The 23,145-nt window shown below is 61.0% G+C and overlaps 1 protein-coding gene across 3 annotated transcripts; it reads left to right on the top strand.

Annotated features, from left to right (window-relative positions):
• The first annotated feature begins 511 nt into the window (after positions 1-511).
• Positions 512-16,988, top strand: CCR6 (C-C motif chemokine receptor 6). Of its 3 annotated transcripts, XM_053668690.1 has the most exons (4): positions 512-720; positions 7,801-7,883; positions 15,541-15,649; positions 15,722-16,988. In XM_053668690.1, the coding sequence occupies exons 3-4, from the start codon at positions 15,641-15,643 to the stop codon at positions 16,880-16,882; spliced, it is 1,170 nt and encodes a 389-aa protein (XP_053524665.1). In that variant the 5' UTR covers positions 512-720; positions 7,801-7,883; positions 15,541-15,640; the 3' UTR covers positions 16,883-16,988. The 3 variants fall into 3 exon arrangements, with proteins under 3 accessions (XP_053524665.1, XP_036982131.2, XP_053524664.1); XM_037126236.2 differs by lacking the exon at positions 512-720 and having other exon boundaries at positions 7,622-7,883; positions 15,749-16,988; XM_053668689.1 differs by lacking the exon at positions 512-720 and having other exon boundaries at positions 7,622-7,883.
• The last annotated feature ends 6,157 nt before the right edge of the window (positions 16,989-23,145 follow it).

The raw sequence follows: 23,145 nt of genomic DNA, 5'->3' as shown, positions 1-23,145 counted from the left end.
GTTCCCAAAACGCACACAGACAGTTCCCTGGGCGCTGTGGGCAGCCAGGCCTCTCCTGCCCTGCGTGGGGGCGGCCGGTGCTGTGGGGGCTGCCAAAGGGGCAGCGCAACACCGCTGGGGTGGCATGTCTCCCCCGCAGCCGGTTCTGTCGCCTGTTGGGTGATCACAGACCTACAGTGTTCTCTGCTCCTCAAATGTTTCCCTGCGAAAGCCCACGCCAGGTAGTGTTTCGGGCTTTTTACCCTTTTAAAGGACAGAGCTGTGGGGAGTCAGCTGCTGCGTGTACTAGAGATGGTCTGGGACTTTTCGGAGCTTCATCGTCTTTCTAATTTACTTGGGGTTTCCAAGAAGACAGAATCAAAAACGCTCCACCGACGAATAATTCTGAAACACACACGAGAAATTTGCATCTAAAATTGAAATTATCAAGTGACCTAGTTACATAAGCTTGCCTTCCTTCCTTCCACCTATGTGTCACCTTTCTGTGAGCCGACGTCGGTGCTGGGAGAATCGAATTTGTGGTGAGTCAGTTTGCCACGCGGCCCGGCGTGTGGGCGCACAGCACTGAGACCCGCGCGTGGGGCTGGCCGGGCAGCGCAGGTCTGCACGCAGGAGGCCACGGTGCCGTCACCGGGAAGAGAGATCTGGAGAGGTCAGAACCTGAAGTTCGGGAGCCTGAGGCCACTGGGTGGCTGCTCTCCTTGGTGGACCGAGAAAACGGTGAGTTTGCGTTTGGTCCCGGAATTTAGAGGACGCTGCGCCTCAGTTGGCTTTGTCGCCACTTTATGCTTCAGAGGCGAGAAGATCACAGACTGTGTGGCCGAGTCAGATGCCGGCTGACGCACACTGGCTCTGACCACGTTGGCCACAGGTGGGAAGGGAGAAGGGACGCCCACCACCGTGGCGCCTGTGGGGTCGGGTGCACTCGGGACTTGAGACCTCAGCTGTGCCGTCCCTCGAGCTCTGTCAGAAGGCCCAGGTGGGTGCGAGGGACACATTAGGGGGACTGGCTGTCGGTGGGCACCCCTGCGGGGCTGGGGCTTCGGGTGGGTCTCGGTGTGCACGAGACTCGGACAGGTGACCGGCCGTGTGAGGGGACAGGCGTGGCCGAGGTGAGCAGGGCAGGGCACACACCCAGGTGGGATGGCTTCGAAGCCCGGCTCAGTGCACAGCACTGTGATTCACGGGAAGGAGCTGCGGTGATAACACCTTCTCCCGAGTGAAAGTGTTAATTGGTGATTAGTTTCACTGTGCTGTGGGTTAGTGTGTTCACACCGTTTAAGACGCCATTTGTGTTTACACGAGGTCGTAGCGCAGGCGTCTATTTTAGTCCCGCTTGAGTCTTCTCTGAGTCCGAGTGCAAACATGAGCTCCAGCCTCCCTGGCCCGGTGGCCTCTTCTCTGTCATACAAAGCCTGCGAGACAAACGGAGAAAGAGGAAGCGAGCAGAAGCAGAGAGCCTGCGGCCGAAATAGCCACCCGAAGCCCCTGCCCAGGCCCTCGGGAGTCGCTCCCAGGGGAGGCCTCAGGTGCGCGGACAGGTGTGCCGGGTCCTATTTTAGGTGCTGGTCTGACCCGCTGGGTTTCCCAGCGCAGGGCCGGGCCGTCCTGGAAGGGGCGGGGCAGGAAGGGCGAGCGCTGGAATCCAGCGCTGCGGGCCAGGCAGGGCCACTGCCCTCCGAGGTTGGGGCGCAAACCCCAAAGTACAGGCAGGGCAGCCCAGGGCGCTTCGCCTGGGGCCACTGAAGGCAGCGGCGAGCCGGGCCTGGTGTCTGAACCTCTGGGTGCAGAGGCCCCGCAGGCCGGAGGCAGGGCCGGGCGCCGGACATCGGCCAGAGACAGGCCGGAGGGGGTTTCCTCGGTCAGGGCTCGCGTCTTAAAGCGCAGATGACCCACCTCGATGCAAGTGCGTCTGGAGCCCGTCTCCCCAAGAACAGCGGCTTCGAGGTCGCCGTGTGCTCCGACATGGGCTGGGCTTCCAGGGCGGGGCCCGGTGCACGGTCCTTCATCAGAGAGGGTCGGGGTTCAGAACACGCCCCTCTTCCGTCCTCCTACTTTTCTGTCCTGGGGAGAGAGTGGGGAGTGGGGTGCAGGGAGCAAGAGGAAACCGAACGAGGAAGCAGGAAGAGGGTACCGGTCACAGGCCGGGAGCGGCGCGAAAATCACCAGCAGGGGCTGGGGGCGGGGCCGCCGCCACAACTGGGACCCTGGGCTCCGTGGCACCTCGTCCAGCATGTGCACAGACGCAGAGCCAGGCCGCCCGTAGCTGGGGGAACCGGGTCCCTGAGCACTGTGGGGGGCGGCCCCTCGCAGCCTCTGCTGAGGGTCCGTTTGGCACCTTTCCGAGGGACTGGAGCTCGGCCCCACCGGGCCCTGTGCTCTCCTCTCCGACTCGCTGCACCCGAGCCTCTGCCGTTCCTGGGGCAGGAGGAGGTGAGCTTAAGGGGCTAGAAATGGCGTGCACTTAGCTGAGGCCTCTAGACCGTTCTGCCCAAGTGCAGGGCAGTCCCACGCAGGGTCTCGGTCTGCATCCCAGGCCCACTCAGCCGAACCCACACCTCACCCCGGGAGAGGCGATTCGACGCACAGGGTGCAACGGAGCCTCCTGGAGGTGCAGACGACCTCGACCCAATGCAGGTCAGTCTCCCGAGGGGTACGCCTGCTGCTGTGCTTTTTCCACCTGAAGGGGCCCAGGGGGGCAGGCCCCTTCCCTCCCCACACTGCCCTGGCAGCCGCCTTCGTGAGCACGAGCAAGAGGTCCCCAGGGCGCCCATGGCGGCCCTCACAGCATCACAGCCTCGCCCACTCCCCTCTGTGGCACCTTCGTGAACAGCCTGGCCGCCCGGATCAGGCAGAACGAAAGCGAAGGCGCCGCTGAATCTGGGTCACGGAGGGCGGGGTCAATCAGAGAGGCCGGGCCCCCTGCCCGGCCCGCACCTGCAGGCAGCAGTGTCTTCACGGGCTTGCGGGCGGAGGCTGCGCCGCTTCTCTGTGGGTTTCCCTATCAGCGACATCGTTCGGCTGGAGGTTCCAACTCTAAGGGCTGTGTGGCTTTCAGATTTCTCTCTGGCAGATGAACAGATATTCTCGCCAAATAAAAACCGGTCTTGTGTGTGTCCTTAAACGAAAGCGCAGTGAAGTCGGTCGGCCTCCTTCGGTCGGCCTCCTTTGGTCTCGAGAGTGGATCTGAGCCCTTTCAGATTCCGTGACGATGGCAGGAACGGTTTGCACGTACCCTCCCACATGCACTTCTGAGACAGCAGCTGCCCAGCGGGCGTCCCGACGTCCTCTGTTCGATCCGAGATGGAGGCCTCGCCCCCTGGCTCTGAGGTGGCCTGAGGCCCAGCGCCCAGCTGAGTGGGCCCAGTGCCCCTTGAGCTCTGGATCTGGCAGAACCGGTGAACGGGCCTTTCTGTCACTGCGCTCCATCTGTCCTAGTGAGATCAGTTGGGCCCTCGGTGAGGGCCTGGGGTATCTTTCAGTCCCAGCAAAGCCTCTTCCGCTGGGCGTTCATTTCAGGGCCGCCCAGGGCTCTTTTACTGACGGGCACAATCTCGTCGGGTGGCGATACCGGGGCTCCAGCCTCCCAAGCTCTGTGGGGCTGTGACCCCCCACCCCGCCCACCCCCGTACAGGTTCTGGGAACCCTGGGACAAGGGTCGCAGGAGCTGCCGAGCGGCGTCATGGCCCGGGCGGTGAACCTGAGCGAGACTGTCACGGGTCCTTCCACTGTCCTTGGAAGCTCTGCCACCACATGAGCGAGCCCCTCAACATCCAGCCCACGGAGACAGGATGGCCTTCCTCTCGCCCCTGCGCCCCAGGCCCCCGCCCCTTCATTTTGCTGCGTCCCCTCCCTGGCCACACGGTGAGCATGGCTTCATCCACTCCCCACCTGCAGTTACAAACTTTGGTGAGGACAAGGCTGTGTCCGGCTGCGCGGTCAGGGTGAGGCGTGTCCATTTGGGGCCTCAGATGGCATTTTGTAAAGGGACGGTGATTTTCATGAGGCCCACACAGCGTTTGGACGAGCCTCCTCCTCCACCCTGTCGGAGACCAAGCCTGGGAACAGGAAGGTATGTTGGCCCGGCCCAGTCCGCCGCTGGCCCCAGTGGCCCGTTCCGGTTGAGGTGTGAGGGAGAGGCAGCTCCCCACTCTCCTCGTGTCGCTTGAAGGCCCTTCAGGACACTCTCTCACGCTGCCTTCCTCGGCACCAAACCCTCTGGGACGCCCTGGCCAGCCCCAGCTCTCCTCGTCCCGGGTCGGGCGGCCCTGCTCGGCTAACCCTCTGCCCCCCGCTCACCGAGCAGTGGCCTGCTCTCCGGTGGCCGCCGCAGCCCCGCTGCACATCTGGGAGGGAGGGACGGCCACAGGAGGGGGGCACTGAGCCCGCAACGAGGCGGCCGGCACGTCCAGAGTCGTCCTGTCCTGGCAAAACCGTCTCCCTGCGCCTTCACGCCCTCGGCCTGAGCTTCCCTTTGGGTGTCCCCGAGAGCGAGGCCTTTCTCCTCCTGCGCCCACGGGAGGGGGCCCTGTGCACGGCCGTTCTGCCCTCCTCCTCACCCCGGGCCCTGCAGCCCCGGAGTCGCGCTCCGTGACGAGGCGCCGTGGTGTGCTCCAGCCCACTGAGCGGGACTCCGGCGCCCAGTTCTCGGCGCTGGCATTCCTGCCAGACCCAGGTGACCGACCTTCCCGGTCTTCCCGGGACTGTCCTGGTTTCGGTGCCGAAGCCGCCACATCTCAGAAAGTGCTTCTGCTCCAGGCGAGCCAGGGTGGTGGTCTGCCTGGCGAAGGCAGCCCCCCCGACGGGGCCGGGAGGGCGATGCCAGTGTGACGTGCTGACCCCCGTTCCCGTGGGGGCGGTGGCGAGTCGTGTCCGCACGTTGGCTGAGGAGTCCGATAACACCTCTGTCCTTCCGGGTCCCACCTGAAGGGCAAGCAGAAAAAGCCTCCAGTCAGGAAACCAGAGCTTCGGGGTCCAAGGTGGGACCCTCCAAGAGGGCAGTGTCAGCCACGGGGCGCCCGGGGCGTGCGCCACGGGGGCGCCCGCCCCGGGGCTGACACTGCCCTCTTGGCGTGCGCCACGGGGCGCCCGCCGACGCCCAGGGCTGAACCAACAAAGTGCGACTTGTGTTCGTGGCGCTCTCTTTCCCTGAGTCTCACGGCCGACGATTTGAAATCCGGTTTTCTGCGACCGTGTTCTCCCGCGTCCTCCGTGTTCTCACCAACCCCGCACTGGGGCCTCCACCGGACGCCCTCCCCGAACGGCCGTCTCCCGCGGGCACCGCAGGCCGCCGCGACGACAGGCGGAGGCCAGTGCCCCGTCCCCAGCTCCCCGCACCTGCCTCCGTGCCTGCCTCAGGAATGCCGCGTCCATTGTTGACTGGCCTGTCGTTCTGACGGCCACTTCCTTCTGTGGCTTCTCTGCTTTCAGTTTGTTCCCTGTTGCCTAAGGGTAAGCACAGGCCGGCAGGGCTGCGGGGCACACATCTGAGCTTAGTGACATTCCCTCTGTGCATAGCTCCTTGCACCTCTGGCCAGAGCTCCCCTGCAAGAGGAGCTCCCCTCCTCTACCACCGCCACCTCCACCATCATCGCCGCCACCACCACCATGGCCACCGTCGCCGCCCCACCAGCTGTGCCCCTGTGCCAGCCCCTGCAGGAGTGACGTGCTGTGTGTGTCTCTACCCGCCACACTAACCCTTTACAAATCTCTAACCTTCGCTTTTGTCCATCTGAGGAGACAGAGCCCCAGAGATGAACTTGAGAAAAGACTCGTCTGTGGCTGCCGCGGACCTGAAGTCACGTCAGTTGTCTCCGGTCACACAGCACCTCAGGCTTGTCGCAGTCTGTGCGCCTGAAATGAGACTCATTTCCTTCCCCTTTGGTCAGTTTCTACAACTTCTCTGCGTATAAACATGTTAGAAACCTAGAAATAAGTTTCCAGCCGCGATTTCTCTGTTCCGGTCAACATGGAAAATTTGGCAACATTTTTTTCCCTCCTTCGTCTTGGTCCTCACTGATTTTTCGGAAAGTCTCCCAAACACTATTTCCTCTTCATGTTTATCCCAGAGAGGCATGACCTTTGGGGCCAGACGGTGTGGCTCTGAGCCCCGGCTGCTCAGGGTGGGAGCAGATGAATTTGAGGAAGTCACTTTGTCCCCGAGTTCCAGGTTGAGGGCGCCACACTGCCTAGGCTGGTCGTGAGGGTCAGCGAGACAGACCGAGGGGACGTCAAGGCGTCAGCCCCAGGCACCCGGAAGCCTGTCCCTGGCACCGCCGTCAGCCGGTGGTCCTGCCTCTGCCCCCGACCGTGGCTGCACCTGTCCCCTGTGTCTCTTTCCTCGTCAGTCCTGTGTACCTGCTCCCCGTCACAGCAGGGCCACGGTCACGCACGCAGCCCTGCCCTCCACGGTGACTGTGTTCCCCTGCTCCTGCTGTTTGCTCCCCACACCTGCCAGATTTCCCCGGCGGAGCCCCACCCTCCCTCCTTCCCAGATGCCGCTCAGACTGGGGCTGGGGGACACTCCCTGCCTCCTCCATGCGCCTCATACCCCCACTGCCGTGTCCTCAGTGGCAGATCGTCACGTGCTGGGCATGGCTGGCACTTGGTCGCATGGTGGTGCACATGCCTCTACTTTCCAGCTGTGCGGGTTCCTCAAAGGCAGGAGGGGATTGGCCCGTGGAGGTGTCCGTGTGGCGCTGTGCACGCGGTCACCATCTGAAATACTCATTTCCGACAGGCAAAGGAGTCTGGATCTCACTTTGAAACCCAGAAGGAGTATCGGGACCCAGAACATCCCAGCCCCATGCAGGCCTGGGGGCGCCGGGGCGGGAGGCAGGCCCAGGGTGGGGCCGGGAGCCAATCAGAGTCCAGAGCCGAAGTCCCCGTGGACTCCCTGTCTGGGGGCAGAAGCAGGGGTGGGGTCCCTCCCGGGAGACTGGCGCCCCCACCGCTCTGCACTTCACTCCTGAAAGGTGGCCCCGAGCTGGTGGCATTTGTCCCTGTTTAGGCCCCCAGGGCCCTGTGGCTGCAGCGCCTCCCTGTCCCTGAGACTCGGTTCCCAGCCACACGCTACTGGGTTGTGAGCACCTCGATGACGCTTTAAAGATTTTTCTAATTACTTGCTCCTAAGAATGAGGCCCTGAGTGAGTCATCCACTCTTTCCGACTCTGGTCGTGCTGAGCGACAGGGCACACGCCAGCTTGTCCCCTGAGTGTGTTTTTCACTGAGATGTGACAGACACACAGCACTGTTGGTTTCAGGTGCACAGCACAGCAATTTGCATTTGAGTGCACTGTGGCGCGGTTGGCCACTGTGTGTCCAGTTAGCACCGGTCACCACGCAGTCACAGTAATACTAGCTCTCACTCCTCAAGAGCCACTCCAGACGTACAGGACGTGGCCCAGCCCGGTTACCCCTCGACGCTCGGAGGCTGGAGCAGCGCCGTCCCCCACCCCCGGGACCAGCTGTGCACAGCCTAACCACAGGCCTCGGGGGCGTCTCTCAGCACCTCCACGGCTCCCCGGCCAGCCGGTCAGGGTCGGCCAGGCGCAGGGCGGGGCCTGCGTGGGCCATCTGTCCGGAGGGCCTGGCGGGGCTCAACCACGCGGCTGGCCCCACTGGTGCTCCAGAGGGTCACATGGTTGTTTTATAACCTACAGGATATAGATGGTTAACCATCTGCATTTGGGCAGAAAGGCGTTACTTTTAAGTAGGAAGTGGTAATTCAGCAATTTGCCTTTGTCCCATTCTAGTCTCTCACTGACTTTTCTTAATGACCTCTGGAACTCCTGTCCTCAGAGTCTCGCCGGTGGCCTGGGAGCGTGGAGCATCACCGGGGGGTGTGACTGAACCGTCCTCAGTGGGTCCCGGCATGGCCTCAGGTAAGCACAGCTCACCGCCTTCCCTCCTTCCAAACCGTCGAGGCATCTTTGGTCCTCTCACCTGAGGACCTTTAGACATAGAACTGCTTCATGCAGAGATTCCAGAGTGCGGGGTGGGGGGCGGGGGCAGACCGGGCCTGCGCTGAGACGCACGCACCCTCCGACATGGTGCTGCTCGTTTTGGTAACAGGGCTGTGCTGCCGAGGAGTCCGCTGACCCCGAAATGGCCCCGGACAGGGAGAGCGTTCATTCTAACCGCCTCTCCCTAGAGCCTGGGGGAGGTTCGGGCATCGCCTCGAGAGAGAGAGGTGATTTTTTGTTTAACTGAGGACTCAAGAAGATTTTGAGAATCCGAGAGCTGAGCTGAGAATGTTTTGGAGGCAATGCAGAAAGTGACTTATGCAAAGCAAGGCTAGGAGCCGAGGTATGGAATGGCGGGTGGGGGTCGTCCGTGGGAAGGAGTTGGTGAGGAAAACCGAGAGGAATCGATCAGGTGCACGTTTTTGTGAAACTCAGGGAAGTACTGGAAAAACTCTGATCGCAGGTGCAAATGCATAATGACGATGAAGTCAGGCTCTTGCGGCCATAAAACATTCATAATGATTGTAGAAGGGTCCGCCATACACCCCACAGAGCCAGCAGGGGAGCAGAAATCAGGTATCCTAGACATCGGCACTGCAAAGAGATAGATGCAAAGTCTGAATTAAAGTAATTCTGAAAAAGGCTCAAGAGATGTTTTCTGTAAATAAAAAAGAAAATGTAAGAGCTGGCTTCCCAAGAAGCAAACGGAACCAAAAATAAGAGAAAAGAAACCACCAACCTATATACAAATCACTGGAAAAAACCTTCTGACTTCTGTGTTAACCGCTCTTGCTCAAAAGCAGAAGGAAGCCGGCCTGGAGTTTCAGCCACACCGGCGCTCCTCTGACGGCACTGGGACGCGGCGCCGGGCGGTGCAGAAGGGAGCGAGTGTGTGCTCGCGGAACGCAGACGGGCGCGGGGTGTGCGGTTCTGGGCTCCGCAAGGGGGTTCAGAAGAACACTACTTAAGGCCCTGCGGCAGTTTTGCGGTCCCTCAGGAAGGCCCCTGGAGATGATGGGGGGCAGTGGGGCCGCCTGCGTGGGCCGCAGCCTTTCCCTCTGTGAAGTGGGCGTGCCGCCGGCCGGGGAGGCTTCGTGAGGTTCGGGAGATAAAAATCAGTGGTCCCAGTGCCCAGAAAGTACCTGGCAGTCACCGCCCAGCACACACGTGTGCCCCCATGCATGCTGACACATGTGTGCCTCACACAACTCGTGTGTGTACGCATGCACAGGTGCACGAACACCCAGGACACACATTCGCACCCACGCACGCTGACACGTGCATGCACCCACACACGACTCATGTGTGTTCGCATGCACGCAGAGGTGTGCTGGTGCACGTGACACACATGCTGTGTTGTTCTTCTCTCTTTCCTTGCAGTATCTCTGTTCAGAGAGAAAGCACAGGTTTTAAGTCTTCCGATTTGATTTACTTTTAACAAACACACTTGTGATTGCATCTGCTTAAATTAAAAATTTAACACATTTTTCTTTGCTGATGGTATTTCACTGATGTTATTAAAGATGTCTTTCCTATATTTAATTTTCTTGGGTAAGGCTGCCCTCAGCCACACGGACCAAGAGCTGGGGTTGGCCTGTCAGCCGCAGCTCTGCCTTTATGGCTACCTCCTCTGCTCTTGGCATCTGTCCCCTTTCACCTGGCCCCACCAGGGCGCTGACCACCAGCTCCCCGCCCCGCCCCCCCCGCCCCAACGGCCTGTTGTCCATTAACAGACACCAGCTAAGGTGCTTGCTGCTACAGACTTAGAGTGTCTCCCTCCTGTCCCTGCATGTGACCAGGGACCCCCAGGGCCTAAAAGTCCAAAGGGTTTCGCCGAAGCGAAGGCCGAGAGGCCTGGGGCGGGGCCGGTGGGACGGAGCTGGGAGGGCGGGACGCCGGCTGGTCCTCAGCTGCGCAGGGTGGGCTGTCTCCCTTCTGACTTTAGGTCTCACTGTGCTTGCCTTAGATTGAATTCATCAGTTTGCTGTTTCGGAGACATTGTCTGCCTGACTAACAAAAACGATGCTAGAAACCCACAGTATTTCACTTAAAATACTACGTTCAAAATGGTGGTCTACTAAAGTCACTGCTGAGTTTTCCTCAAAGCAGCATCCTTCTCAGGCGTGGCACCGAAATCTTTGACATGTCGCCACTGACGGGCGGAAGCTGTGTCCATCTCTCATCTGCACACGCCTGGTTCTCAGGGCTCCGGACCTGTGCTTGTCACCTAGAAGGCGATGTGTTTACACCTTAAATTCGACAGCAAAGCGAAGGGTCAGCTTTGCATTCTGTGCCTCTGAGATGGAAGCAAAGCCGCTTCGAGACGTATCTCTCCGTAAAAGTTGGCTTCTAGGTGTGTCTGAGATGAGAAGGTGGTCGGCCAGGAGGCAGCTGGGGGCCCACGGACTCTGTTTCCTGTGTTTCTGAGTGACTGCCTCTGGTCCCGAGAGACACTGGCCTGGGGGCCTGCGTGCCACCTGAGGGCCTGTGACCCCTGCGCCCCGGGCGCACCCAGCCACGTTGGCAGGGTCAGCACTGCGGAGGCGGAGTTGGTGGGTGAGCGGTGTGTGCGCCTGGAGCCCGTGCCTGCCCTTCACGGGCGGGTTGATGAGCACCCCCTCCAGGGGCTTTGTCCCCAGTGTCCCAGGAGACACCCTGGGTGAGGAGGTTTGGGGCGCTCCTGGAGCCGAGTTCTAGGGGCCGTTGACTCTGCTGTGATGTGAGCACCCTAGAGGAGGGTGTGGGCAGCGGTTCCCAGCCTTCCTTACCCAGAGCACCCTCTCCCGCCCTCGCTCCCACCCGGGCCTCCTCGAGGACTCACGTGTGATTGCTGGGCTGTCCCCCTGACTTGTCATTTGGAGCCAGGTCCCCTGTGATGCACAGTCCTGCAGAGGGACGCGTGTCCTGGCCACAGGGACACCTGCAGGACCACCCCTCTTGCCGGCCCTCAGGCCGTGCCGACACAGGCCAGCCCTGGGTGCACACACAGAAACTCCCTTGGCCGGAGGAGCCCTGAGCTGTCTGACCAGCTCACTCACCGACAGCGGTTCCAGGCTGCAGAGGGGCACCGGGCGCCGCGGCCGTCCTGCAAAAATATTCTCTGCGGCTCGCTGCTTCTGTCACCTGGTGAGGCAGCTGACCGGGGCCCGGGAGCTTGGCTCCGGCAGCCTCCATGGACCGCGGCCAGCAGCCCACCATGTCTAGGCTTCTGGGCAGTGAGAAACCCAGATGCCCCAGTGCAGGGGGCTCAAGGCGCTTCCCGGGGGCACAGCCAGGTCTGCCCCCTGCCGCCCATAAATGCAGTTAGAGTTTCCCAGGGGCCCCAGCCTGCCGCTCACCCTCCTCTCCATGCACAGCAGTGCCCACAGAGCCGGATTCAGCCGGGGGGGGGCCGCCCCGTTTCCACCACCCGTCCCCTGGGACTCGGCCCCCAGGCTTGGCCGGGAGCGGGCCGTCCCGCAGGGCAGCCGGCACCTTCACAGTTGCGAGGCGTCCAGATGGGCTGCCCCCGCGAGGACGATTCTGCCCCCCCCAGTCTCTGTGCCGGCGTCGTGTTACCCTCGGGGGGTGGGGGTGGGAGCCCAGACCCTCTTTCAAATGACAGCGAGTGGTTGACAACCTCATTCGTCACCGGCCCGTCAGTTTCTAAGACCGAACACCCCCGGTTCGAGACACAGTTCCTATCAGTCCCTTCGCTTCACCCAGTTCCAGCTGCCGCCACCTCGGTCACTGGGAGTCACTGTGCCATCTGACCCGTGCGGGGTGGACGGTGCTGTCTCTTGCCTCATTCTAAACGCTAAGGGTTTTTTTTTTGTAGTCTCTTATTTTATTTTTTATTTAATTTTTACTGTATTTTTTTCCATTGCCATTTAGTTGCCTTGCACCCCCCCAGCAGCCCCCCACTGTTGTCCATGCCCACGAGTTGCTGCGGTTCGTTCTGTTTTCTCCCGAACGAGGCCACGAGAAACCGCCGCAGATTTAGCAGCTGAAACCACCCAAACTCTGCGCCCGGTGGCTCTGGGGGTCAGAAGCTTGGCCGCGGTCTCGCCGCAGCCTGACACCCAGGAGCAGCGGGGCTGGGCTCCTCCTGGAGCTTCTGACGGAGGCTGCGCGTCCGCTCGGGCCGCCGTGGCCACAGTGCAGCTTTCCGTGGTCGGAGGACCGCGACTCCCACCTGCGCGCAGGCTGTCGGCAGAGGGCCCGTCCCAGCTCCTGGAGCCTCCGTGTCATTGTGTGACCTGCAGTGAGAAGCAGCGGTGGCAGCGGACAGATGCCCTCTCTCGCTTCAGATCTTCTGTCTCCCCGGCTTCCCCCGCAGCTCTGGCCCCGGCTCAGCCGGGAAGGGGTCTCCATTTCGAGAGCTCACCCCCTTCTGGGGGCGGGTCCCCTCGGTCCCCCGGGCAGAGCTCCTGCTGCCCCATAGAGGCTCCTGTTACAGATCCCAGCAGTCAGCCAGGGCTTGCCCGCCCCCAGCGCCGCAGGGCACGGTGTCCGCTGTCCCCTAGCAAAGTCTCCTGTCCTCACTGAGTGCCAATGAGCTCTTCTAATTTCCGCTGCCTCGTTTCCGTCTGGAAGTGGGCCCTCCCAGTCCGAGGGCAGGCCCTTCTGTTGGCCGGCCGAATCTCACCGGCTGGACCTACCACCGTCTGGTCCTCTCATCGGCCTCAGGATGATACTTTCAGGCTGCCCGTCGCGCTCAGACCCGGTGAGCCTGCCTCCTCTATTTTTGTCTCTGACGTCGGTGGAACTAATGGCAGCACAGGGCAGAAGAGACCCCAGTTAGGGTCTCGCACTGGGCGGCCATGAGGGGTGGTACCATGTGGGGGCCGACAAGCAAACACCCATCTGTGCTTTTACCTGGTCCGTGCGGCCCCATCTGCATTTCAGGTGGATCACGGACTTGCAATGTCTGCACTGCACGCCCCCCATCTGCAGTCTGCAGGGGCACATGGTCACATGTCAATGTCACCATGACAACCACAGCTAGGAACTGACGAGAGAGACAGTCAGGAAACGCTGGCCAGCTGAGAGTGCCCCGCCCACCCCGCTCTCCTGTCATTCCGGCCTCGAATCGACCCCAGGTGGCCGCTCCGGCACAAGGATCCCAAATGACTCTCTGCCGGTGGTTTTGTAGGTTCTTGTGCAGGTCCATCCTCCGGGACTCTGTGGGCACCAGAGTTCCAAGGTCTGCTCTGGTACCGCGTGGGGGACGCCCCAGGGGCAGAGGGGTAAGGAGTCCTGCGAGGGACCAGCGCTCAGGCAGCTGGGGACAGTGAGTCGTTGGTACAGCAGCACCCGACACCCGACTCAAGCGGTGGAGCACCAGGGGAGACGCTGGGAAAAGCCAGGTGGACAGAGCAGCCCGAACCCAGCCTCGTTTCCCCATCGCAGCAGGAAGGGTCGGTCCCTCGCGCTCCCTCCTCTGCTGGAGAAATGGGACTCGGGAGAGCCGCGCCCGTTCGGGACCAGCTGAGCTGGCCGTGCCGTCTGTGCGGCAGTGGCTACAGAGAGGGCCCGGCGAGAACGGGGCGCATGCGGGGAGGGCCAGGAGGGCCCTGAAAGCAAGAGGGGCCAGACGCGGTTCAAAGGACTTCACAGCCAGCGACTCATCAGCCACTGGATGCGGACAGATGACGGGATGCTTCACCTGCCTTTCATCAGCCCCGGAAGATAACGTGCCTCTTACTCTCAGTTCATCAGAGAAGGCACAGAAATATCTATGTTTGTGATCCTCACCTGAGGATACGTTTATGGATTTTAGAGCAAGAGGAAAGGAGAGAGACAGGGAGAGACAAACATCGACCATGTGCCTCCTGCACACGGCCAATCGGAGACTGAACTGCACCTGAGGCAGGTGCCCTGCCCGGGATGGAACCAAAACCTTCTGGTGCACAGAGATGATGCTCCAACCCTCTGAACCACCCGGCCGGGCCCAGAACCCTTGACGTTGGAACGTCCCCATGTCTTCACTGCACAGCTCTCTTGGCAGAAGCAGCCTGTCTCCCCAAGAGCTGGCAGCCGCTGCCCCGGGTCCGAGGCCATGTGGGCGAGCAGCAGGTGCACGGGCTTCCTCTCGCCTCGCGGTGGCACCGCGGCGCCGGCCCGATTTCCCCGAAACAGCTCACATGAGCTTTGTGGTGAAGCGGTGGTCTTGGCGGCTGAATCACTTCCAGGAACACCAAGTGACTGGCAGCCACGTAACGTGACCGTGGCCTGCTGCTGGGAGTGCCGGCCCTGAGCTGCAGCCTCCTGACTCCGTCATTGTTCCTGTTTGTGTGTTGTTTGCGCCCCACGGGCCCCACCATCCCCCTAAGCAATGGGGAACTGACACCCTGGGGGGGTGGTGCGGGTCTCTCACGATCATTCGGCCATCCTGATCAAAACAGCATAAACGAGAGGAAATTAAACAGTGCCTCCCAGGTGGACACCGTTCAGCAAAGGCGCAGCGTCCCTGAGCCCCCGCCAGCTCCGCCTGCTGACCAGGACAAAGCCCTTCCCGACACAGGTTCTCTTCCCCAGGGGCCAGGCCCTTGTTTTTCTGCGCGCCCCATGGCCACCATGGCAGCACGCAGGTGCATGATGGGTCCCCGATAGCGTCCTGCTGTCGGAGCTGGCGGTGGGTTGCTCTTGGCACCCGTGGGGCCGCGCTCAGGGGGCATCTCCCCAGTGGGTGTGGAACAGGGTTAAGTCTGAGGTCAGAACACACGACCCATCGTATGCAGTGGGGCCGAAGGGGGTTCCCTTCAGAGGGGTGTCAGCTGGGCGCCACATGGCCATCCGCTCCGCCTCCGACGGCCACCCCACGCCCATCAGTGGCTGTGTGACTGACTGTCACCTGTGCCACCCACTGCCCACCTTGCTAAGGAACGCTAGAGGGTCCCCACCCACCCCCGCGCTGTCTCCGAGGACCCTGAGCGGGTCTGTCTGCACAGCCTCTCCTGATCGTGCCGGCCTCGACCTCCCCGCACTCTGGCTTTTGAGGGTCTTGCTGCGTCTGCCTGGCAGACGAGTGGCTGTAAACAGTGTACATGGGACGTGTCTGTAGCTTTTAAGAACACGTGCGTTCCTACCGCTCCTACCAGAGCGTCTGCTGTAGTTTACCTTGAGAGCAACCGCATGCACAAACTTTATAAAAGCCCTGGCAGCGTTCTCGCAGGCCCCCCGGGTGAGGCCCGGACCTGCACTGCGAGCGGTCTGTGAGTGACAGACGTTTGGGCCTGCCCCCCCACCCCATTCAGGGGAGTCCTGTAGAGCGCGCTTCCGCCGAACTCAGCACGGAGATTTCTGGGCAGATCCGAGTCTGCAGCTGGGCCGACGTCGCCCTGCTCACGCCACAGCTGAGGCGTCGGCACGTCTCGGCACTTGGCCACCGCCCCTGGACCAGCCTGTCCGCTTGTGTCCAGTCGGGACACAAGCTTTCCCGTCACTGTCGGGGCTGGGACGGCGGGCCCTGCCCACGGGGGTGCCGCCCCTGCTGTGAGTGGGTGTCCTCCCCTGCCAGCACCCCGAGTCTCTGGCTCTCCCGGAACGCGACGCAGGGTTAACCACAGCATACCTGGCTTCCTTTCCTGCTCAGGCTCACCTGCCTCCTGCTAGCTCCGCCGACGGGCCGCGGGTCGAAGTCCTTGCCCTTCTTGTCAGGCCCAGCCCTGCCTGGATCACCGCCCAGCAGCACAATGACCACAGTGAGTCTCCGCCTGGTTTGGGTGGGGCGGGCGAGTTCCGCAGGTTGTGGCTGCTTGAAACTCCTGGCACAGCTCACTCTGCCTTTGCTCGTTCCTCAGGAACCGGGGCCGTACTACTACCAGTATGGGGACGAGGGCAACAGCTCCGACTACCTGTCTCCGAGTCAGAGTGACAACCTGCTCTGCTCCCTGGAGGAGGTCAGGCAGTTCTCCAGGCTGTTCGTGCCTGTCGCTTACTCCTTGATCTGTGTGTTCGGCCTCCTGGGCAACGTCCTGGTGGTGGTCACCTTTGCGTTCTACAAGAAGGCCAAGTCCATGACCGACGTGTACCTCTTGAACATGGCCGTCGCAGACATCCTCTCTGTCCTCACTCTGCCGTTCTTGGCAGCCACTCAGGCCGCCGAACAGTGGCTGTTCAGCAACGCCATGTGCAAGCTGGTGAGAGGCATCCACACCATCAACTTCTACTGCGGGATGCTGCTGCTGGCCTGCATCAGCCTGGACCGCTACATCGCCATCGTCCAGGCCACCAAGTCCTTCCGCCTGCGGTCCCGGACGCTGGCGCACCACCGTGGGATCTGCCTGACCGTGTGGGCCGTGTCGGTCCTCATCTCCGTCTCGACCTTCATCTTCTACCAGAAGTACCGCGTGCAGAACCACGTGCCGGGCGGCCCCGTGCAGGAGAGCCACGTCTGTGAGCCCCGGTTCGCCGGCCTCTCCGAGCCCCTGCACTGGAAGCTGCTGATGCTGGGGCTGCAGCTGTTCTTCGGCTTCTTCGTCCCGCTGCTGTTCATGATGTTCTGCTACCTGTTCATCGTCAGAGCCCTGCTGCGCGCCCAGAACTCCAAGCGGCACCGGGCCATCCGTGTGGTGCTCGCGGTCGTGCTGGTCTTCCTGGTCTGCCAGGTGCCCCACAACCTGGTGCTGCTGGTGACGGCGGCCAAGCTGGGCAGGCTGAACCGCTCCTGCTACGGGGAGAAGCTGCTGGGCTACGCCCGGCAGTGCACGGAGGCCCTGGCTTTCCTGCGCTGCTGCCTGAACCCCGTGCTGTACGCCTTCATCGGCCAGAAGTTCAGGGGCTACTTCCTGAAGATCATGAAGGGCCTGCTGTGTGTGCGGCGCGGCCAGAAGCCCGCGGGCTTCTCCTGCTCCAGGCTGCCCTCGGAAGCCTTCGCCTCCAGGCAGAACAGCGAGACCCCGGACAACGACAACGCCTCCTCCTTCACCATGTGACGCGCTCGGGCGCCGTGTGGGCACGTTCTCGTGTACGTGTGGTGCTCAGACGCACAGGAACGTGGGCTGGGAGCAAAGGCGAGCAGAGTCTTCCCCGCGGGCCCTGGACTGCAGAGGGCCGAGGGCGGGGCACCTCTCCACGGGGTGGGGGTGGGGTGGGGTGAGGCGGGGTGGGGGTGGGCTTTGGCGGCCACATTTCCCAGATTTTCTCCACCGGAAACGCCGTGACTCGGGCGTGTTCCACAGCCAGCATCCCTCCAAATGGGCCTGGGAACCGTGGAGTTGGAGGGACTCGTTTACAAACATGAAGATTTTCAGAAACATTTATGAAGCCATCATAGACCACAGCTTCTTCCGGTCAGCAAAAAAAAACCAACCCAAGTAGCTTGAAAAAAACAAAACAGAAAACCAAAAAAAACGAAACAAATGAAAGCCCACATGCAGCTCATTCTAGGCGAGAGGTCACAGAGTCCCCCGGCCAGCCCGTCTGCGGCCCGTGCCCTGCAAGGCCCTTGGTGGGGGGACCGGCGGTGGCGGGCGGGCTGCAGGAGGACGGGCTCAGGAGTGCGAGCAGAGGCGCGGTTGGAACACGGTCAGGGCGGTGCATGGGCGTGAGTGGGAGCTGTCCCCGTGGCTCAGGCCCGTGGGAAAGCAGAAGCTGGCTGTGTGTCCCTGTAGCTGGCGGTCCCGTCGGAGGCCATCAGACCAAGAGCTCTGGGCAGATGGTTGCCCGCAGCAACCAGCCAGCACCTGGAGGCCTTATGAGATATTTGCTTAGCGAGTCATAACGAAACCGGAGCCTGTAGTGCCACTGAAAGCGTTAGGTGTGGAAAACCGTTCATCCATGGGATGCCTTAGAAAAGGGGACAAGGAGACTTGGCTGAGAACAGACAGCGGAACTTCCATCCCCTTCTGCGTGGGCTGGGAGGGCAGGTGGGAGGGCTGTGAAGAGCCCCTGTTCGCTCTCGGGGCCCAGAGGCAGGTCGGCGTCTGCTGGCTGTCACTGAAGCCGTTCAGCCTGGGACCTGGGGTCACTGAGGACTCAGACCTCAGCTGCTCTCCTCCACCTCCAGAAGTTCACGGAACCTGTGTTTGGCCGCGTCTCGTATAAATAATGGGACACGAGAGGGAAAACAAATGTGCTACGAAGGGACAAACCCGTGGAAAGTGCTGAGGTGAATGGCGGCATGTTTAGTGCTGATGGACGTGTCCTCGGAAACTCTCTTGTCCTGTGAGCTTTTGTCGCTGTATGAAATTCAAAGCGGTATCTGAGGGTTCCAAGTCCGTATTTCCAAACGTGGCTCCGCCAGGTCACACGGATTTGAGTGTGAAGCAGAGACCGCCTTCCGGCTTTGGTGTCTGTCTGGGGGACCACGATGCGCGGGGACCTCAAATCCTTTGAGCCTGTGAGCAGCTGACTCTGAAACCAAAGCGAAGGGGACCGTTCCCAACGCTGCTCTCAGTGTGACGGTGGCGCAGGTGTGGCCTTCGAAGGGGAGCCGATGCTCCCAACCGGCTCGCGGACACGGGGGTGTTTGGCACGGCCGGGAAACGCGGGCGTCCGTGCGACTTCAGTCTCCGATGACAGATGCTTCCCTCTGTAAGCAGCAGCCCTGCAGAATTCCAGCCACAATGAATAAAGGTGTTTGCACTGAACGCTCTGCTTCGTTAGGTAGCCTCTCTTCTCTGGCTGCCACGCTGTCAGGTAGGTCTGCACGTCGACAGCGATGCGGCGGTGCCGCAGCCCACACGGGCGCGGAGCCACGGTGGGTGGGCTCCCGCGCCGGTGTCTGGGGATCGTCCTTCCACAGTTCTCATGTCCCCTTTCCATGATCGTCCCCTGCGTGTCGGCATCCGTGCCTTCTCCCCTGTCCAGCTCCGGCGGGACCGCCGTGTTTCTGCCTCCAGCGCCCACTCTGACCCCTGTGCTGTTGGGCCATGTCTGGGGGCAGGGCCCCTGCTCCCGTCAGAACTGTGCTCCTCGGGCCACGTGTCACGCCTGGCAGTCTGCTGTTAATGCTGCGACTGTACACGTGTGCACACAGTCGTGACACATGTGTGTGTTGATGTATGGCCATATCTGTCGCTGCTGACCAGAGGCGGTTTTCCTTGGTTCCTGCTACAAAGTAGCCGACATGCGGTCAGTGATGACTTTTGCATAACTGAAGTGTTACCATATATAAATCTAGACTGAGGTGGATGTTTAGGCAGGAAGTATGACCGTGCAAACCCCGCACGTTGGTAAGAGGCACACAGGTGTCGTCTTGCAGTTTGTGTGCTGATTTGCTTCTGAGGACGTACAGGCTAGTGTTGAAATGACACCAGAAAAGTACAATGTTTCCAACTCTTTAAAAATTCTGAAGATGTGTAAGAAATCCAGGCATTCTTTGGATATCAGACAGAGCGTCTGGCCTCACTGAACACATGTACTTGCTTGCGGTGCACAGGTGTGTGTGCCCACAGCAGGTGCACCGTTGGGGCTGCCATTGCACAGACGGAGTCTGAGATGCAGGCGTGAGCAGGTGGTTTCTCCGAGGTCTCTGCCCTGGGCGTGCCGACGGCCCCTCTCCTGTCTCCTCACTTGCTTATCTCTCTGTGCCCCCAAATCCCTGGTGTCCCCTCTGTGCCCTGATGCCCTCTTCTTATAAGGGCCCCAGTCAGCCTGGGTGGGCCCCCTAGTTGCCTCTTTTTACCTCGGTGACCCTTTGAAGGCCCATGTCCAAGTGCGTCACAGAGGAACCGGGACCTGGGACTGCAGCGCTGGGACTCGGGAGACCCGGCGCGGCTCGCACAACCCGGTGGGCGCCCGACCTCTCCCGTCCACGTCAGACGGTGAGCCCCATTCCTGGGCTGTGCCCTTCTTTCTAGCAGGCTGTGTTCAGGTGTTCGTGCCCACCTCAGGTTTTCAGGTGCCTGTCCCCACAGCGCGAAGGACAAAGGACCCACGTGACCTAGGGTCGGGCCACGCCCACCTGTTTAACCTGCCCCGAGTCAGAGCCCCAACACCTCCCGCGACTCACTCCTCCTCTGAGAAAGCCTTCCACGTCAGGGTTCCAGTGACCTGTCTGCTGCCCCCCACCTCTGGGGAGCTCATCTGAGGCAGTACAGAGGGCAGGTCCCCAACCCTGGTGGCTGCTGTGCTCCCTGCAGAGACCTCCCTCTCTTCTTGGGGACCTCTGCTTAGCAGGCAGTGGACGGTGGCTGTGACGGGCCCGTGGAGGCCGGACCCCTGTCCGCCTGCCCATGTGTCTTCACAGCCTGTGACTCAGGGTGGCCTCTCGCCGTGACCTGGCTCCTGGAGCAGCTAATTCCAGGCAAGCCCCCCCCATCTTTGGGAGACAGTGGAGAGGCACGTTTACTCTCAGACGAGTCACTCGCCACCCCCACCCCCGCACGTGCAGGCCCTCTGATGCCGTCTGCACGCTGCTCTTCGCCCCCCGGGGACCTGGCTGACACGGTCGGGTGCCCAGGGATGTGTGTGACATCGCGGGGAGGCTGCAGCATGCCCAGCGCACTGCAAACCGCCAGTGCGTTCTGTGTGGGTGCCCTGAGAGGCATTTGCTAGTATAATCATGCACCTGATGTTTTACTCCAGCGGATCGCGTGAGAGCTAAAAGCAGGAGCCGTGTCTCTCCCACTCCCTTGGTCTGTTTCTCTGTTGCATCTGAGTCCTGGTAGGCAAGCCAGATGGTCAGCAGGGTGCCACAGTCCAGGCTGTCCTCGTGGTCCAGGTGGGCTGCTGTGGCTCCTGCCCTCACACTTTCATTCCAGCCAACAGGCAGAGGAAAAGGGGAAGTGGTGGTCTTTTCTGCAAGGGCACAACTTGAAAGTCGTTGAAATCATTGCCCCCTCCCCCACCCCCTGGCCTGAAGTCAGTCAAGAGGCTGAACCAGGTGGAAGAAAGTCTGAGAAACATCTGCTGGGCAGCCCAGAATCCGTCAGCCTGCATCTGCAGGGCACTATATCTGGGATCACCGTCAGGATTTTCTAAGAATTTCATCTTCTGCCTCGTTTTGGAAGAACTACCTGGATTCTGGAATTGAAGGCGATGTTTGGGGGCCCTTTTTCTGAATCGATTATATAAGTAGATGAGATAGCAAATCATCGCGCTAAGAGTGCCACTTGGGAGATGGCAAGTCCTCAATGGCCCCAAGACAGGCCCACGGGCCTTCGTGATGGGATGCTGCTGCCCCCTGCTGGACGCAGGCTGCACCCGCAGAAACGCTCCCGAATTCCACAGGATAAGTCTGCGTGTGTCCTAGGGTGAAAACTTTAATAAGAGGTCATGCCATGTTCTCTAAAAATTCCCTAAGGCATAAAGTCCCTGCAATATTGCTGCAATTCACCCTTTTTTTCACTGCCTTAAATACTCAGTAGTTTGGCTCATCTTTCTTATTTCTTTTTTCTTTGTAACTACTTACATTTTTGTGTATGTGTTTGTGTATTTGTTTTGGTTGTAACATGTGTTTGAGTGTATATGTATATATGTGATTTAGGAAGTAAGATTTATATATATTTTAGGGTATCCATTTTAGGACAATTTTAAGGGCGTGATAACTGATGGAGATTTTACTTTAAAAGATGAGATACGATTTACACACCAGAAATTAATTCTGAAATCGTGAAGCTAAGCAGCTTCGCTTCTCTAAATTCTGCGCAGAGCCGAGCCTGTGTTCCCAGTAATGGGGAACAGTATGGCACTGGGGTGTCAGCCCCACTGAGAACTGTCACTGCCCTGTCTCCGTGGCCTGCCGGCTGGGGGAGGGGAGGTGGCCGTCCCAGGGCTGCCTGCCAGGGTGGACAGTGGTGTTTGGTGCTGAGATTCGGAAGCCAGACCTCGCCTTTGAGAAAAACCTCGATGGGCTTCCTCTCTGTCAGCCTCAGTTTGAATGACTCCTGTCCCTCAGCGAGTGGCCACAGCCAGAGGCACGGCTGGAGAGCCACCAGCAGTGGCCCCCACGGTCCAGCCTCTCGCTCTGGCCTCACTCAGGAGCCTGGGGAGCAGAGCCGTGGGGGCACAACCACGGACACGCACGCTACCATGTACACTGTCCTCGGCAGTCCTGACCCTTCTCCTCTCTTATGTTCAACCAGCCACGCTCTCCCTCTGCCTGGCACATGGACAACGGACTGGCCGCCCCTGGGCGACACTGGGTTCCAGCCAGAGGCCGAGTTCGAGGGCAGCTCGTGGGGCTGGCCCGGCCTGTGTGCTTGCTTGCTCACGCTCTCCTGCGGGCCGTGCCGGGCTGACCCCTAGAAACCTCAGGAGTTGGGTGTCTTGGGGAGTGGAACCCTCCTCGGTCTGAATTCCCACGCACCAGCCACTCCTATGTGTCCCGGACATGACTTTTGTTACGTCTGACCTGCAGTCGTCCAAGGGGAGGTGCAGGGTGCGGGGGTCCCTCTGGGCCCGGTGGTCCTCCCTGACAAGAGACGCCCTCTGTCTCTGCAGGGCCCCCCCTGCCCCTCTGCTGCCAATTGCCCCACGGGTGACCCAGGGCAGCGCCGCTGTATGGGAGCCCTGCAGGTGACTCTAGAAGCCTCCACAGCTGCAGTCAGACCCTCTGGCCTGTTCTGCAGGTGGAGCGGCCCCTCCCAGCACAGGCCACGGGGGAAGGGGGGATTACTGGCTTACGTTCTCGCTGCCCGTATTACACAGCCACCCCCGCACCCTGCACCTCCGATTCCTGATTTGGGACCCTGCCCTGTGAGTTGCCCAGTGGCTGAGGGCTGAGCAGGGGCCGGAATGTACTCTTGGGCTGGGCCGGGCTGGTCCTCCCGGCCTGGGCCATCTGGGGAACTCGGGGCCCGGAGCCCCCAACCCTTCCCCCTGGACATGTAGGGTTAACCTCCAGACAGACGGAGCCTGGAACCTTCCAGCAGGTGTGTATATGGCCTAGGAGGAGCCGGTGGCTGACTAGGCTTTGGGAAGAGAAATGAGGAGATTCACAGCTTAAAATCGGCAGCCTGGCCTGGAGAGGGAGGGAGCTGCGTGGCTCGGGGGGGGGACTGGGCGGCCGGCCGGGCCTTGGCAGAGGTGCCGGGGCGCAGGCACCGCTGAGATCGGAGGGCACGGCCCTGCACCTGCTGCGCTGCCAGAAGTGAGTCACAGGAGGACAGACACCGAAACCGGCCGGTGACAGCGGAGCCCTGGCTCGGAGCTCTGCCAGCTGCTGTCTGCCTTCACTTTCTTCCCTCTGAGTCATTTCCTTGCTCAGCAAAAATCATGTGGGGAGAGCAAGCCCCTCATTCCTCTGCCTCTT

Source organism: Artibeus jamaicensis, unplaced genomic scaffold (assembly GCF_021234435.1).
Source record: "Artibeus jamaicensis isolate MK-2021 breed Jamaican fruit bat unplaced genomic scaffold, CSHL_Jam_final contig_497, whole genome shotgun sequence".
Taxonomy (NCBI): domain Eukaryota; kingdom Metazoa; phylum Chordata; class Mammalia; order Chiroptera; family Phyllostomidae; genus Artibeus; species Artibeus jamaicensis.
Note: the sequence above shows the minus strand (reverse complement) of the source record. Positions and strands in the feature narration are given on the sequence as shown.